This window comes from Fundulus heteroclitus, chromosome 7, assembly GCF_011125445.2.
Source record: "Fundulus heteroclitus isolate FHET01 chromosome 7, MU-UCD_Fhet_4.1, whole genome shotgun sequence".
In the NCBI taxonomy this organism is placed as follows: Eukaryota; Metazoa; Chordata; class Actinopteri; order Cyprinodontiformes; family Fundulidae; genus Fundulus; species Fundulus heteroclitus.
In genome coordinates this window covers 5,147,387-5,162,222 of record NC_046367.1, presented here as the reverse complement: position 1 = coordinate 5,162,222, position 14,836 = coordinate 5,147,387, and the positions used below count along the sequence as shown (strand labels likewise).

Sequence of the window (14,836 nt, the reverse complement as noted above, 5' to 3'; positions counted from 1 at the left end):
TTAGAACATTGTGCTGGGAAGAGATTATTGAATCATTCTGATTAAAGTTGCATTTGCTTTGCTTTGCATTAGCTGAGAATAACTTTAAATATCTGCAAACCTTTTCAGAATATTTAGCATGATTTCATCAACTGATTTATTTTCTAATCTGTTTAAGTCTATGGATGTTTTATCTCTTATGGTGGTGGTGTAGGTTAATTTGCTCCTTTTCTTTTGTGTGTTAAGGTATTTTTGCATCTTTGGTTCAGAGGCTGTGTTTTATTTCTCTGTTGCTTTTACAGATGTTTGATGTTGCAGATTCATGTCTTTCATCTAAATTCTGCACTTCTCCAACAAATAAACAAATATTCAAAGAATGATGCATAAAAAAAGAAAATATATTATTGAGGCACGTGATTTGTTTATGTGTTTCATTGAATCATATTATTCTAAAATTTTGAATGTTTTGGAACCTGTTTTACTCAGAGCAGCCAGGTAGGAATAAACTATATAGTGAAAAAAGAACTTTAAGGAGCCATCGTGAATTACATATTATCTTTATTTGTTCATGTGACAATAGAAGTCTAACACATATCAGTGATTCTCCTCATGCTCATGAATCGCATGCTGCTCATGCCCATGTTCATGAAGCTCCTGTACTCGCCAGGCCTCAGGTACATCATCCTGCCTCTGTAGTGGGGCTGCTCATACATCAGCCAGTGGCCGTCCATCACGTGGCAGGACATGCAGTCAGACATTCTGTAGCGGTCCATGATGGAGTCACAGTCGTCCATCAGCTCATACATCTGACCCCCAAAGTTCTCCCTCTCATAGATCTTCATCCTGAATGAACCTCTGTGCTGTAATACAAGTGTAATAATGCTCATTACAAAATACCTTAAAATTCTACATGATGTGCAAAAAATGTTTCATAATATGCTTACATGGGGGATCATTCTGCAGGACCTGATGGAGTCAAACATCATACCCATGCTCATCATGCGCTGCATGTCATGGTATTCTCCCCTCTTCAGGAAGAACTGCATGCCCATGTAGTTGGGACGCTCATAGATCACGAAGCAGCCACTCTCCACCCTGCAAGACTGGCACCTACCCAGGTAGGAGGAGATGTCAGAGCAGTCACTCATGCACTCATAGGAGCGACCCTGGAAATTCCTATCCTCATAGAAGGTGATCTGAAACAATGCAAAAGAAAATAGCAAAAAAAAATTACAATTAGCAATAAAAAATAGATTTTTGTTTTAATAAACTGTAAGTAGATGCCTTCAATATTTTACCTTGCCCATGATGGAGGCTTTGATTGTTCCCAGTGGATGTTTCAACTTGATCTGCTAACTCAATGATATCAGGGCCTTTTTATACAAAATCTGAGGGGCCATGATGTGTTGTTATTCAAATGTGCAAAGCTGATGAATTAGCAGTATGACTTTTGCTGAATGGGGCCTATAAATGTGTAACAATAGTTCTCCATCCATACATTTCTGGCAGCAGTAATCTGCATTGTTCCTTTTAAGCATAAGCTTTGTGTGTTTGTCAGGCGTAGTGAGAAGGTTCTCCACGTACAGTAGAGTCAGATCATCAGTGTTAGAAAGACGTTGCATCATGTCACATCATGTCACATCTCAGACAAACCTGTGACAGACATAGAAACTAAAAGAAAAACTCATGCAACCTTGGGAATGACATGTTCCACATCCTTATTCCTAAACTATGGTGTTCCCCATTTAAAAGAGCTCTCCAATATTATATAAGGATTTAACTTTCTATCGAAAAAGGGACTCTCAATGTCGATTAATTTGTTGTTTTACTGTAAAAGTAAAAATTCCACTTAAGAATGGTAATGGTCAGGTGGTAGATTTTTCCACGACCCTGGTATAACTTATTGCACACGCCTGCTACTGCATATTGTGCTAAACTTACAAGAAACAGAGGAAATAATAGCTAGTAGTCTCTGATAGGAGACTGGGAGCTTTTTATTCATTTTTGGTTCTCCAAAGTCTTAAATTAAATAATGATGTTCCAAAATGTATTATTAAAAAAAAATTACAGATAATTTTTAGAGATTTAAAAAACAAAACAGGTCACTAGGCACATCTACCTTGTAACATAAACAACATTATCTTTATCTGATCATCAAATTCAATTCGATTGTCGATTGTTTGTAGTTTTTTCTTCTCTGAAACTGTTGCACTAAAACAATTCCCTGAATTTTATTCACTGTGTGCCACTGATAACTGTTGTTTTGGTAAAAATGTGTTTTATGTGCTGTGGAGTCTTGCAGTGTATTAAAATTCACAAGTTATTTAATAAGGTTCTTTTGTAGATCCAGACAAGTAAATATATTGAGAAATAAAAATGTTAAGTTTAAAAATGTCGATATTTTATTAATAAACTGACCTTTATTACTACATAAACACACAGAAATACCAAAAATAGGTACAGTCAAGTACCGGTATCAATTCCGAGGTACCGAGTATCTGTGCCGTATCAGTTCAAATCTGAAAAGTACCCATCCCTACTCACAATAAAGTTAGCCATTTTATTTAAATATCAGATACAAACCACTCTTTTTGCACCAAATAAGGAAGCAGATTTGTCATTTCAACATTTAATTTGAAACATTGTAATCCTCTCCAGATAGATTTGCATTCTGCTTGTATTGACGATGATCGCTTGAACTAGTACTTCTTGTGCATGCTCTCCTTGGGCTCCAAGGAACTTTTGAGTGGAGATAGACAGAGTAAGCGCGGATGTAGTAGGCATTGCTTTTCCCGGAGATGTTCTGGAACTGAACTGACATGTACAGGAGCAGGGGACATGGAATGTGGTGGTTAGAGTGAAAGTCCAAGTTAGCTTCTATTTCTTCTAACTGTTTATATTTAAACTAGTCCATTTCAAATAAAGGTATAATGATTAGAAAAACAAATCAAAGTCACTAAGCAAAATAGTGATAAATGTTCATGCGAGCATCTAAAATGCAAAAAGCTTAAAAAAACAGACAAAAGGCTAAGATTTCTCTTTTGGAAAAGGATGGTATAAATTATAAATCTGTTTAATGATAATTAATCTTCCTGAAATGATCAGCTTCTAACTGTAGGATTACCATCAACATTTTTGTTGTTTCAGAGTCATAAGGTGAGGTGTTCCGGGCACGTCCCACCAGGAGGAAGCCCAGGGTAAGACCCAGGACACGCTGGAGGGACGTCTCTCGGCTGGCCTGGGAACGCCTTGGGATTCCCCCGGAGGAGTTGGCCCAAGTGGCTGGGGAGAGGGAAGTCTGGGCCTCCCTACTGAAGCTGCTACCCCCACGACCTGACCCCGGATAAGCAGAAGATGATGGATGGATGGAGTCAAAAGGAAATTTTTTGAAGAAAATGGAGCTGACCTTTTCTTTGCAGAATTTTTGGGATATCTATAAATGTAATCCTCAGATTCCTTCTCAGAGGTAAGCTTTCATAACCTGACACTCGCCATATGGATTTCATTCTGCTCCACACGGCTCCACTCATGATGGGGAATTGCTAACCTGACGCCGCCAGATAGATTTGCTTCGCATATCCATCTGGAAACCTTCCGTTGAAGTAATTTTGGGAAGGGGCGAAAATACTGGTTAGCTGATTGGCCTATGTTGGTGATAGATGGGCCAAATAAACCAATCAGATTCGTCAGAGCGACGACGAAAACACAACCACAAGCCAAGCTACTCTTGCTGCTGCAGGTAAAGGCTCGTTAGCTCAGCAAAGAAATACTCTGTAATTCTGATAAAACTTGCTCGATAGCCACGCTAATGATAGTTTCATCGGCTGAAGCCGCCATATTCTTTAGACTGAACTGTCGCGCTTCCCGTTGCGTCACACCTCAACCCGCCTCAAAGCCAACGCTGATTGGACGTTCGTTTGGTGAACGGCTCCAAATTTTCTTTAACGGAGAGTAGCCAGACTGATCTGCGAGTGAAACCTTGAAAGCTCGCGAGATCAGGATGGTCTCACGAGGCTAGGGAATTGCTGCCATTGGGAGGGATTTCAACTACACATCAAATGGACAAGCCAATCAAGATTATCAGGTGGGATTTTCGTAGATGTGACATATTACAGAAGCGACTGTTTGGATTCAGACAACAATGGTGGCTCGCAGCGAGGAAGCAAGCAGTAACATTGATGCTGCTATTTCATCAGTGTTGTCCAGTCTACTGAATATTAATTCTTTAAAAGAACACTAGAGAACAGCTTTGAAGGCTTTTGTTAGTGGAAACGATGATTTTGCCCTTCTCCCGACCAGGTTTGGCAAGAGCTTGTAGCAAAGAAGACATACAAGTGGTTTATCCAATCATACGCAAGGATTTTTAATAAGGCCCCTTCTGAAATACATCTCAAATGGAGTGATTCCAGATGGATGTGTGGAGCTCTGCGGAACAAAATCCATCTGGCGAGAGTCAGGTTAAAGCTTTCACCCATTTTAGCGGATATTAATTTAAACTTTTACACAAAGAAGTTCCAGCATGATAGCTGCCAAACACACCCCACTTTCAGTCTCTGCCTTTCACAAGTCAACCAGCTGAGCTAGCATCATCCTGTGACAATGTGTGCTTTTACTGAAATGAAGTCCATAGCTCTCACATTAAATTGACTCTGTGTCCTACATGGCATGTTTTAGTCCTTACATTTCTCACTGTGAGATTGGAACAGGATTTTTGTTTAAGAGATTATAGACAACAAATCAAGTTTTAGATCAATGAAACAACAAGACCTACATGAAACTGAAGAAATAACTAAACATTTGGCTCTAGATTGTACAAAGAAAATCACAAAAAATAATGGCTACTCCACTTTTCCAGTTTGTGTTTAAGTATTTCTGCACTATATGTAAAGTATGGTTTGGTATCTGTTGGACTTGTAAATAATTTAAAGTTTTATTCTAAAATACACAAGAACAAATGTATTTAATAAAGGCTTTAAGAGAGAAATTAGGACTGAAACTTGAATATATGTGTAGGAAAATAATGAAAGATGCACATTTGGACCTGCAATTGCTCAGTTCAGATTGTACAATATACATTTTTATTGGGTCTTTACTTCAAAGTGAGAAGCAAACAGCCTAAATAATTGAAGGATTTCAGTATTGCTGCTATTACAGTGGATTAGTCATTGATAACCACAAAAAACTTTGTTTGTCTCTTATTTACAATATATGCAATGTACAAGACACCCAAAGCAACTGAAGTCTTTATAAACCAATAAAAACTCGCCAACAAAGTTTGTTAAAAATTAAATTCCTTTAATAAACAAAGTGTTTGATATTTACAGCAAGACTTTTCTTGATGGCTAAAATTCGGTGACCCTCCTGAAGGATCCAACAATGGCGCAGGTGGCACACCAGTCTCGGTACCTTCTGTATTCCCCGGGTTTTAGGAAGTATTGTCTGCCTCGGTAGTTAGGGTATTCATAGAAGATCCAGTAGCCGTTCATAACATTGCACGAGTAGACATGGCGGTGATGAAAACGATCAGACACACAAGGACAGTCATCCATGAACTCCATCATGTGACCGGTGAAGTCGGGCTTCTCATAGAGGCGCATTCTGTAGGAGCCTCGATACTGTGTGGTGCAGGAAGACGACAAATTGGTCAGAATTCTGACAAGAAATTCATTTATCAAATATCAGTCTAAATGTTACCAAAATATGTTTTTAGGGATGTGATGATCTGTATGTGTTAGGATGGTGGCTCACCACTGGAATCATCCGGCAGGAGCGAATGCTGCTACTGAAACCCATCCATCTCTGATAGTCAGGGTACTCTCCCCTCCTCATGAAGTACTGATGTCCCATGTAGTTTGGTCGCTCATAGATCATGAAGCAGCCACTCTCCACACGGATGGAGTTGCACCTGCTAAAGTACAAGTGAAGGTCCGTGCAGTCATTGCTGCACTCATAGCTCCGACCCTGGAAGTTCTTGTCCTCGTAAAAAATAATCTAGAGGAGGAAGGCATTGGGCATCAAGAGATGGAGTCAAACTTTGCTTTGTTTCAGTGTAAAAACACAGAGGAAACTGTTAAGGTAGGCTTTGTTACAACTTACATTCATTGTGAGCAGACTGGACAAACAGTACCTACCTTGCCCATGGTCTCCGTTGGAGAGATTCCCCATGTTTTCAGGGCTTTTTATACCACCTCTTGACAAACAAATCATTGTTATTCAAATTCCCTCTGAGTTTTAACTAAAGGCTACTGGCACATGTTTAGCTTTTTGTTGGAGCACAACATTGGGTCAGAAATATGGATTTGTATTTGAAAAAAGGATAAATAATTACATCAACTGGTTTGGTGTTTTGACTTGCATGGACAAAGGAAAGGACTAGTATGGTATCCACACATCCAGTGAACAATGGCACCAGAACAATATGGAAAAGCCCTTTTGCCTCAAATGTTGTTTAACCAAGCAGGAAGCCATTCACTCTGCATGCTTCTTTACCTGAACAGGTCCTCTGTGGGCAAATAAGTGAGTGTACATGTGCTGCTGGTTTGTACTCCTGATGTAAAGATTATTTTATTACAGTATGACGTGTATTTTCATTTTGTGTGTGTGGTTGTGTGATAGACTCTCAGTTTGATTTTATATTACAATATGAATTCTACTTTACAGAATTCACTTTCATTAATTATCCTCTAAATTCCACAAAGATCAACAAGATGAATTGTATATACACTAGAATGTCTCTCTAATGGGCTCCAGGTAAATCTTAATGTCACAAATATATGGAATGCCCAATGTAGGACTAATTTTGATCACCTAACTTTTGATTTAACAAATAGAGGTTTAACACCTTTAACTCTCCCTTATAATGGAGTGTCCTTGGGTTTTAGCACTGAACCCTAAATTACTTCTAATATGGCCATCATTACTTTTGACATACTGTATATTCATCATATGTGTATAAAATGGTAATCATTATATGACGGCGTAATCACTTATGTTTTATTGCATTTCTTTATAGTTGGCTAAAAAGACTTTGATATGGATTGAATTTATATATATATATATATATATATATATATATATATATATATATATATATATATATATATATATATATATATATATCTTTAAAGAACATTTATCGTGCAACATTTGTCCAGAGTATCTTCTTTAAGAACACTAGTGAATCTCTGGAGGAGATCTACAGGACCGGCTGCCTCGGGAGAGCCCCCAGCATCGTCAGGGACCTCTACCACAATGGCCATCGGTTCTTCAAACTCCTGCCTTCAGGGAGACGTTTCAAGGCAAAAAAGTCAAAAACTAAAAAACTCTTTCTACCCAAGAACTATTGTGCTTTCTTGCACAATGACAGTACAAGAATTCTGATTCTGCCTAGTGAATAAATATTAATATTACATACAGGTGACTAAAATAAACTGTCACGTAATGAAACAGAATGCTAATGTTTTCTCTATGACCCCTACTCTTCTTGTCATGTTCCACATTATGCTGTTGGGTTCATTCAGATTCAGTGTCCTGACCCACTCTGTTTAGTTTCTCTCCATACCGTACCATTGTTATGGATAATGTCTACCACCACAGACACCAGTTAATCCCAGCAGGGGCACAGACTGGGAGAGGGTAGCACTGGCATTGTCTAGTATGGTATCCCTACACATAATGGAGATTAAACTTCACCAGAAGCTATTCCTGATGATTTTTTTATACACTGGATACAAAACAGTGGACATTTTTTTAAACCTCCACTCTTTGATTTTTGAGTCACTTTTCCAGACAGTATAATGTTGTTTTCCGTAAACGACAGATGAGAAGATGCAAAAACATGAAGCATGAGTAAAATGTTTTATTCAAAAGTTAAAATTTACTGACATCAGTTAAAGTCTGTGATTCTTTTAGTTGGCCTTCGGACTGCTGCCACCCCAGTTGCTGAGTCTTTGATACTCTTCAGGCCTCAGGTAGTACACTCTGCTTTTGTAGTTAGGCTGATCATACAGCAGCCACTGGAGCTGAAAAGCAGGAAATTGCATGAGCTGAAATCAGACATGCTGAGCTTCTCCTGGACATTTGGACAGTCGTCCACCAGCTCATGCATCTGACCAGACATGTTAAATGTTAATAAAGCCTCAGCCTGTATGAGCCACGATGCTCCCACTAGAAGAAATACTCATTATCTCATTTTTAAATCACTCACTCCATACAATAATTTTTCTTTGTAAACAAATTCTCAATTTTATTGTATATGTGACCTACCTGAAGGATCAAATGGCAAGATCTGACACAGTGAGTAATGCCATTTCTTGATTGTCATAGTATCCTCTCCAGGTAGTACTGGTTGCCAATGAAGTTGGGCTTCTCATAGACCATAAAACAGCCACTCACCACCCTGTTGGAGTTGCACCTGTTGATGAATGTCAGTGAAGCACTCATTAGAGCACTATTACTGGAAGGCTCTATCCTCGTAAAATATGATATGTGAAAACAAACCCTTGCAAAAACACAACAGTATAGCTGGAGGGTACAAAAATCCCATGGTAATGTTGGTATCAGGGTGTATTACTGTTCACTGCTGTCCCTAGACCAAGCCATGATGCTTTATATAAAAAAGAAAAAAATGGGAAGCTGTGTGATTGCGCAGCATAAATCATTGTCATTCAAATATATTCTTCAGAGTGATGATAGATCTGGGATGGGGTTGTGTGGGTGAGAATTATGTTGGTGTGTAGTGCATCCTTGTTCTTTGTCTCTTGTCCTTTATAATTATAAATGCAAATGTTATCACAGAACAAAAAGAGTTTACAAGAACACCAGCAAGATAAAAACTGATGTTCAGTTGGGCTGATGTTACATGTGTACAATAAACCTGCTTAATTTGGTCTTGATGTGGGCATGAGCATCGCACCCGTGGGGGATTGTGGGTGTTTTAACACTTACACTTGTAAGATCCACTTACACTTGTAAGGGTGTTTAGCCATCTCACTCCTTGTGAGATGGCTAAACACCCTCACTTTTCCCATTTCCAGTCTGTTTCCTCTGCAAGCTGTATTTGCCCTCTCTCTCTCTTCCTCTCCCCCTCCCGCTCCCGTTGCTCCTTGAAACCCAACATTAGCTGCTGATTGGCTTCCCGTCCTGCCTGTCTTTTATTTGTTTTGCGTTCAGTTTAAGCTGAGGATACACCGGTAAATCTCTACACAGAAGTCACTCATTTAAAACTAAGCTAGTATATTGTTTCTCTGGACGTGCTGTTAGCACAGGGGTCACCAACATGTTGCCCATAGGCACCAGGTAGCCCCCAAAGACCATATGTGGTGCCCTCAAGCCCCTTCTAAATGTAGCACAACACTCCAGGGAGCTGCATCTAAAATTTTATTTTATGTAGATGCTCTTCCTATTTAATCACAGTTGTATTTACATTAATTTAAAATGACAAAATAATTAAAAAATGTTTATATTACATACAGTTAAGGTGACCTCTAATTCGTCTAGTTCAAATGTCAGTACTGGTAGCTCTTTGTATCACACGGTACCAATGAAGTAGCGCTCAGTTTCAAAAAGGTTGGTGATCCCTGTGCTTTTTGTCATTTAGTATAAATGCAGAAGAGATGACAAGCGATGATTGCCAACTTTTTCAAGGCAAACACTGTAAGTAATATTAGGCTACTGTAAAAAGCTAAAAGCATATTTAAAAAAAGACAGATATATTTTGGTATTCAACTCTTTCTGTGTGAACTGAGCCATAAAGTATTTCAATTATTTTGACCCCAATCTTTGCCACTGCATCCTTCTGGTTTAGGATAGACAGTTGCAGGAGGCATCAGTTTCAGAGAGGGCACATGAAGGTTCAGAGTTGTGCAATTAAATAAATATAGGTTTAAACCCAAACTGCACTATGTTTTTAGTAACAGTTTGTAAAAGAAGACAATTGAAGTTTACATTGTATGTGTGTGTGTGTGTGTGTGTGTGTGTGTGTGTGTGTGTGTGTGTGTGTGTGTGTGTGTGTGTGTGTGTGTGTGTGTGTGTGTGTGTGTGCATATAAGGGGTGTAGGATGCAATTTACTTTTTTTACTCTGTCAGGATGAGTTGATGGTATTCTGATACAGAGTCTATGACAGTCGCTAAGCTGTCAGATAATTATTTTGAAAGTTGGTCGGACTATGAAATCTTCATTAGTGCAGACAGAACACCTGCATAGTGTACCATGAGAATAAGTAACATTTTCATTGGACTATTCATGCAAAATTAGTGCAGCATCTGCAAAAATGTGCATCAGTGTTGTCACAGTCATATTGCTGGTTACTTTGGCATGTCCAAAATTTCCATGGAAGCCTGACATAGTGATCAAATGCTTTGGGCTACAGTATCTGATGCTTGACAAGGTGATGCTGGAGTGTTCTTGACCAAGGGGAAATTGTTTTACTACTCTACTGAAATGCAAGGTGTAAAACCAATAATGTGATGGGGCTATTAGCTAGAAATAAACTCTGGTAACATGGCAAAATGCTTACCAATTTTGTATTTTTCCTGTGTGTTCCCAGTTCATATTCTGTGTTCTGCCCACAACTTCAAGGACATTGGAGACTCCATTTTGTAACTGCTTTATTATGCTTAAGACCATTTATGATGATGATGTCCACAAATCTTTTGCTTTTGTTAATTTGTTGTATTTGTGTTTTTGCAACAAACCCTGTTTATGTCAATTTAACAAAACAGGGATTGTTGTGCATTGTATTCATAAAGTTTTTTAGGATACTAAGGTTAAAATGAAATAAATAAATGCAAAAACAAATCTTTGTTGTGAGTATTTTATGCACCCTAAACTGCTCTACAGTAAGTCAATAGTCCATAATCCGTCTGATGGAGCCAACCCTGGCGCTTCGGCCGCCCCACTCACTGAATCTTTTATACTCTCCGGGTCGAATCAGGTACATCTTGCCACGGTAGTTTGGGCACTCATAGAAGAGCCAGTTCCCATTTGTAACATTGCAAGAGAAGATATTATGAATGTTGAAGCGGCCCATTACACTGGGACAGTCATCCTTCAGGTCTCTCATCTGGCCACCAAACTCGATCCGCTCATATAACCGCATGTTGAATGATCCAGGCTCCTAGATGAAATGGAAGACACTTTAGCAAATATAATATGTCATTAGATACGTTACAATTAAATAACAATTAAACAATTAATATTAAACTGTTACTGGTATGATGCCACAGTTTCATGTTGGAACAGTGTGTACTAGAGCTGGAACTATCGAGATCATACTTTCTTTATATGGATGCACCGAGTTTCGCTACATTATCAGATTGCTAAATCATCAGCAACAAAGGGTAAAAATGAAGATAAATGTCCTACCACTTCCTCACACTTTCTAAAGGTAAAGCCAGACTACTGCAGACATAGACATATCAGAACTTTGACTGTTATAGAAATATTTAGGTTTTACCTTTGTGGAACTTTAAAATTATTTATTTTACATTTTTTAGCAACATGTCAGTATAAATATACAGGGAAAACTGTTTAAAAAAAGTTAAAGCAGTTGGGGAGAAAATCATGGGTAAACAAAGAATTTCACTTGTATTACACACAGAAGTCATTAGTCAGTTCTATTTTTAAGTAGCAAACTCAGCCACAAATACCAGACATGACTTAATGCTTAATAGAGTATAGAGTCTGTTTAATAAGATAACTGAAAATTCATCTGGAAAATCTCACCATTTTATCTGTCATTTAGCAAATGCAGCGGATTGAGTTTTGTTGTCTTTCTCCAAGGGTTGTTTTCTATTGATTATGCAGAAATGTTGTTTGCAACAAAAGTTCATATTGTTTTCAAGGTAACTTGAAATTTCTTCAAGGATTTTTAGAAGACTCTGGAGTTCCTGCATTATACTCGTGACTCTTACAATAGGGTTAGATGTGGAATACACCTTACACAGATTAGCAATGCATGACAGGTCAAATCGGGGACGAATGTGAATGTTTTTGACTGCGAAAATAACAAACCACTGGGTTATTTCATTCATTTAAATACTGAACTTATACCATTGAAACAGAGGCTGGGCAATTATGACAAAACATCTGGTTGAAAAAATGACCCAGTCTGTTGGTTTGGAGAAGAGACCAGAAGGAGCATGAACATTCCACACAGTCTGCCAATTGTACACCTATAAAGGAACCTGATAAGACTCCACTGGTCCTCTTCCACTAAATGAAATAGGGAATTTAAGATGGTAAAAATATGCTGTACTAATGTCAGTCAGTAGTTATTATTGGTAGTAAGTATTATTAATTATTAATGTCGGTCAGTAAGGTGTGTTAATAACTTTTTTATTCTCTAAATAATAAAATGCATGTACATGAATAGCGCTTTATCAAGTCTGATTACCACAAAGCACACTACATTTAGTAATTCACCTATTCATTCACACGCTGACAGTGGTGAGCTACGTTGTAGCCTCAGCTATCCTGGGGCAGACTGACAGAAGGGGGCTGCCTCATAATTGGCTACCAGGCCCTCTGGCTATGTTCAGAAAGCACCATTTGATCTAATAATTTGTCATGCAGTGAGTAAAATAAGTATTGATCACGTCAATGTTTTGGTGTTTAAATATTTCTAGTGGAGCCATTGGCAAAATGTAAGATGCCAGCAACAACCACTAATTCACATAGAAATCAATACACATTATTCTACAAATAAAATTGTAATTAAAAAGATGCAACAGTAAAGGGAAACATGTTGAATACTCTATTGAAAATCTTTTTTTTTTTAATAATGACAAATTAAAGGCATTTCTTGTGTTAAAACTAGTCACTAGCACTGTTAAAGTCTGATTTTGACCCATTCTTCCACATAAACTGCCTTAAAGGTCATGGGAATCAATTTTATCCACTCTGAACTTCACTTTATTTCATACATCTTAAGTTACATACAAATCAGGTGATTGCCTGGACCATTCTAGTAGTTTTACAGCCACAAACTCAAAAAACAACAAAATTTCCTTGGCTGTGTTTTAGGACCAACATGTGGTAAGAATCTTAACGAGGATGGCAGAGACTAAACAAAAATGGCATAGCCCCAGAGGGGATGGCAGCCTGATGATGCAAGTGCATCAGAGCTTGTTACATGAAAGGAAAACAAGTGGATCTTCCTTTTATAGCCAATCCCTGTGGTCACCTGAGTTTTGTAGCCTTAATGTTAGGCGTTAGTCAGTCACTTCAACTCATTTTGTTCAGTTAAAACATAACCCATTATGCTGGGAAAAACTCTTAACCTAAACCTACTGTGTTAAATTAACCCTGGCACTGATCTGGCTGTCTCTTTGCTCCATGACTGGATTAGCACAGTTGTGTTGTTTTAAGTGAGAGGAAACTGGCATAGCTAACCTGTGAAAAGCTTTATGAGCTGTATTGAGAACTTAATGCAGAACAAACTACAAACCCACAATTATAATATTGTTAACCAATTTAAATAAAGTAATATTTCATTATTATTATTATCGACTAATATTTAAAGACATGTAAACATTTTAAGACAATACTTCCCATATTGGACATGATTTCCCTTTTAAGTCACATACTACTTAAGATATAAGTATGACTTTAAGGCAGAACAAATCTACTTACATCTTTTAAAGTTTTGATTTGATTTTTCTACAATTCACATAGCTACAGAAAGTCTTGTTTGTCCCACCTACTTTTTGTTCAGTGGTTACTAGTTTAGCGTAAAAGTCCAAAGGCTAGTGTCTTACAACAACATGTATAAATCCTCTGTACATCATAATCAAAGAGCAGCTCACCATGTGGATGAGGTAACAGGAGCCAACCAAATTGTTGACACCCGTCCAGTGGTGAAAGTCGGCATACTCTCCTTTCCTCAGATAGTACTGGTTCCCAGTGTAGTTGGGTTTTTCATAAATCATGAAGCAGCCGCTCTCTACCCTGATGGAGTTGCAACAGCTCAAGTTGCAATGCAGGTCTGCACAGTCTTTGGAACACTCAAAATAGTTCCCAGAGAAATCTTTTTCCTCATAAAAGATAATCTGCATTTTTAGAAAATATGATATGTCACATCATCTGACAAAAAATAAATCAAATAAGTAAACTGCAGCTTATATTGAATTTCTCTACTTGATTTTTACCTTCCCCATGTTGGCTGCTTCACCTGCCCTGCCTGAACCAAACCTTGTGTGATCTATGCAGGCCTTTGAGGACTCCCACCTGAATGTAAAATGTTGACTCTGCATGTGGCATTCATGTTGTTATAGCCAGGAATCATTAGTGTTTGCGCTTCCCTGTAGTCCTAATTTTTGGGAACTTTGCAGGTTTGTGAAGGAGCTTAAATATCTGATGAAAGAAAAAAGCTGTTTATTTATTGATATGATACTGACTAATTTATGATCGCATCAAAGCAATACATTAAAGTTGTGTCTAGGGTTGTGGAGCTGACGATTCATACTTTTATCACCAGACAATCATGAAGTGCTGTATGTGTATAGTATTTGCGGATGTCTTCTGTTTTTGCTTTTTTTGTCACACTTATAACTTTCAGATTATCAAGCAAAATTTAAATCAGACAAGATAACCTAAGAAAAAAAGCAGTTTTTAATAACTGATGTTATTAATAGACTTTAAAAAATAAATAAAATAAGGGTGCTTGAACTTAAGATCACAAACTATTGACCAGAGATTCTGCTTCAGGACTTTTTGCAAAAAAAAAAAAAAAAAAAAAGTATAACTCATGATTCCATCAAATGTAGAAAGTTGTCCAGGTCCTGAAGAAGCAAAGCGGTCCAATAGCCTCACACTACTGACCTAATCCATGACTGTTGGCATAATGCTCTTTTTTTA

The 14,836-nt window shown here is 37.9% G+C and overlaps 3 protein-coding genes across 5 annotated transcripts; all 3 read right to left on the bottom strand.

The window, feature by feature from the left end:
• Positions 1-520: 520 nt before the first annotated feature.
• Positions 521-1,340, bottom strand: LOC105920787 (gamma-crystallin M1). The gene is made up of 3 exons (XM_012856422.3): positions 1,278-1,340; positions 924-1,175; positions 521-839 (listed from the first exon to the last, which is right to left on the bottom strand). Exons 1-3 carry the CDS (start codon positions 1,284-1,286, stop codon positions 564-566), a joined length of 537 nt encoding a protein of 178 aa, XP_012711876.1. The 5' UTR covers positions 1,287-1,340; the 3' UTR covers positions 521-563.
• A 3,913-nt stretch (positions 1,341-5,253) lies between these two features.
• si:dkey-57a22.15 (uncharacterized protein LOC795575 homolog) lies at positions 5,254-6,209 on the bottom strand. 2 transcript variants are annotated; one of them, XM_012856423.3, is made up of 3 exons: positions 6,111-6,209; positions 5,728-5,970; positions 5,254-5,594 (listed from the first exon to the last, which is right to left on the bottom strand). In XM_012856423.3, the coding sequence occupies exons 1-3, from the start codon at positions 6,117-6,119 to the stop codon at positions 5,322-5,324; spliced, it is 525 nt and encodes a 174-aa protein (XP_012711877.1). In that variant the 5' UTR covers positions 6,120-6,209; the 3' UTR covers positions 5,254-5,321. The 2 variants fall into 2 exon arrangements, with proteins under 2 accessions (XP_012711877.1, XP_012711878.1); XM_012856424.3 differs by having other exon boundaries at positions 6,076-6,122.
• A 1,608-nt stretch (positions 6,210-7,817) lies between these two features.
• LOC105920791 (gamma-crystallin M2) lies at positions 7,818-14,197 on the bottom strand. 2 transcript variants are annotated; one of them, XM_021312844.2, is made up of 5 exons: positions 14,128-14,197; positions 13,786-14,028; positions 10,883-11,096; positions 8,245-8,392; positions 7,818-8,000 (listed from the first exon to the last, which is right to left on the bottom strand). In XM_021312844.2, exons 1-4 carry the CDS (start codon positions 14,134-14,136, stop codon positions 8,370-8,372), a joined length of 489 nt encoding a protein of 162 aa, XP_021168519.1. In that variant the 5' UTR covers positions 14,137-14,197; the 3' UTR covers positions 7,818-8,000; positions 8,245-8,369. The 2 variants fall into 2 exon arrangements, with proteins under 2 accessions (XP_021168519.1, XP_012711880.1); XM_012856426.3 differs by lacking the exons at positions 7,818-8,000; positions 8,245-8,392 and having other exon boundaries at positions 10,571-11,096.
• Between the last annotated feature and the right edge of the window lie 639 nt (positions 14,198-14,836).

Excerpts from the sequence above, each read along its gene's own strand:
- LOC105920787 (XM_012856422.3), bottom strand. Across the intron at positions 840-923 it reads CCTGCAGAATGATCCCCCAT|CACAGAGGTTCATTCAGGAT; the intron begins GTAAGCATATTA and ends CTTGTATTACAG.
- si:dkey-57a22.15 (XM_012856423.3), bottom strand. Across the intron at positions 5,595-5,727 it reads CCTGCCGGATGATTCCAGTG|TATCGAGGCTCCTACAGAAT; the intron begins GTGAGCCACCAT and ends TGCACCACACAG.
- LOC105920791 (XM_012856426.3), bottom strand. Across the intron at positions 11,097-13,785 it reads CCTGTTACCTCATCCACATG|GAGCCTGGATCATTCAACAT; the intron begins GTGAGCTGCTCT and ends CATTTCATCTAG.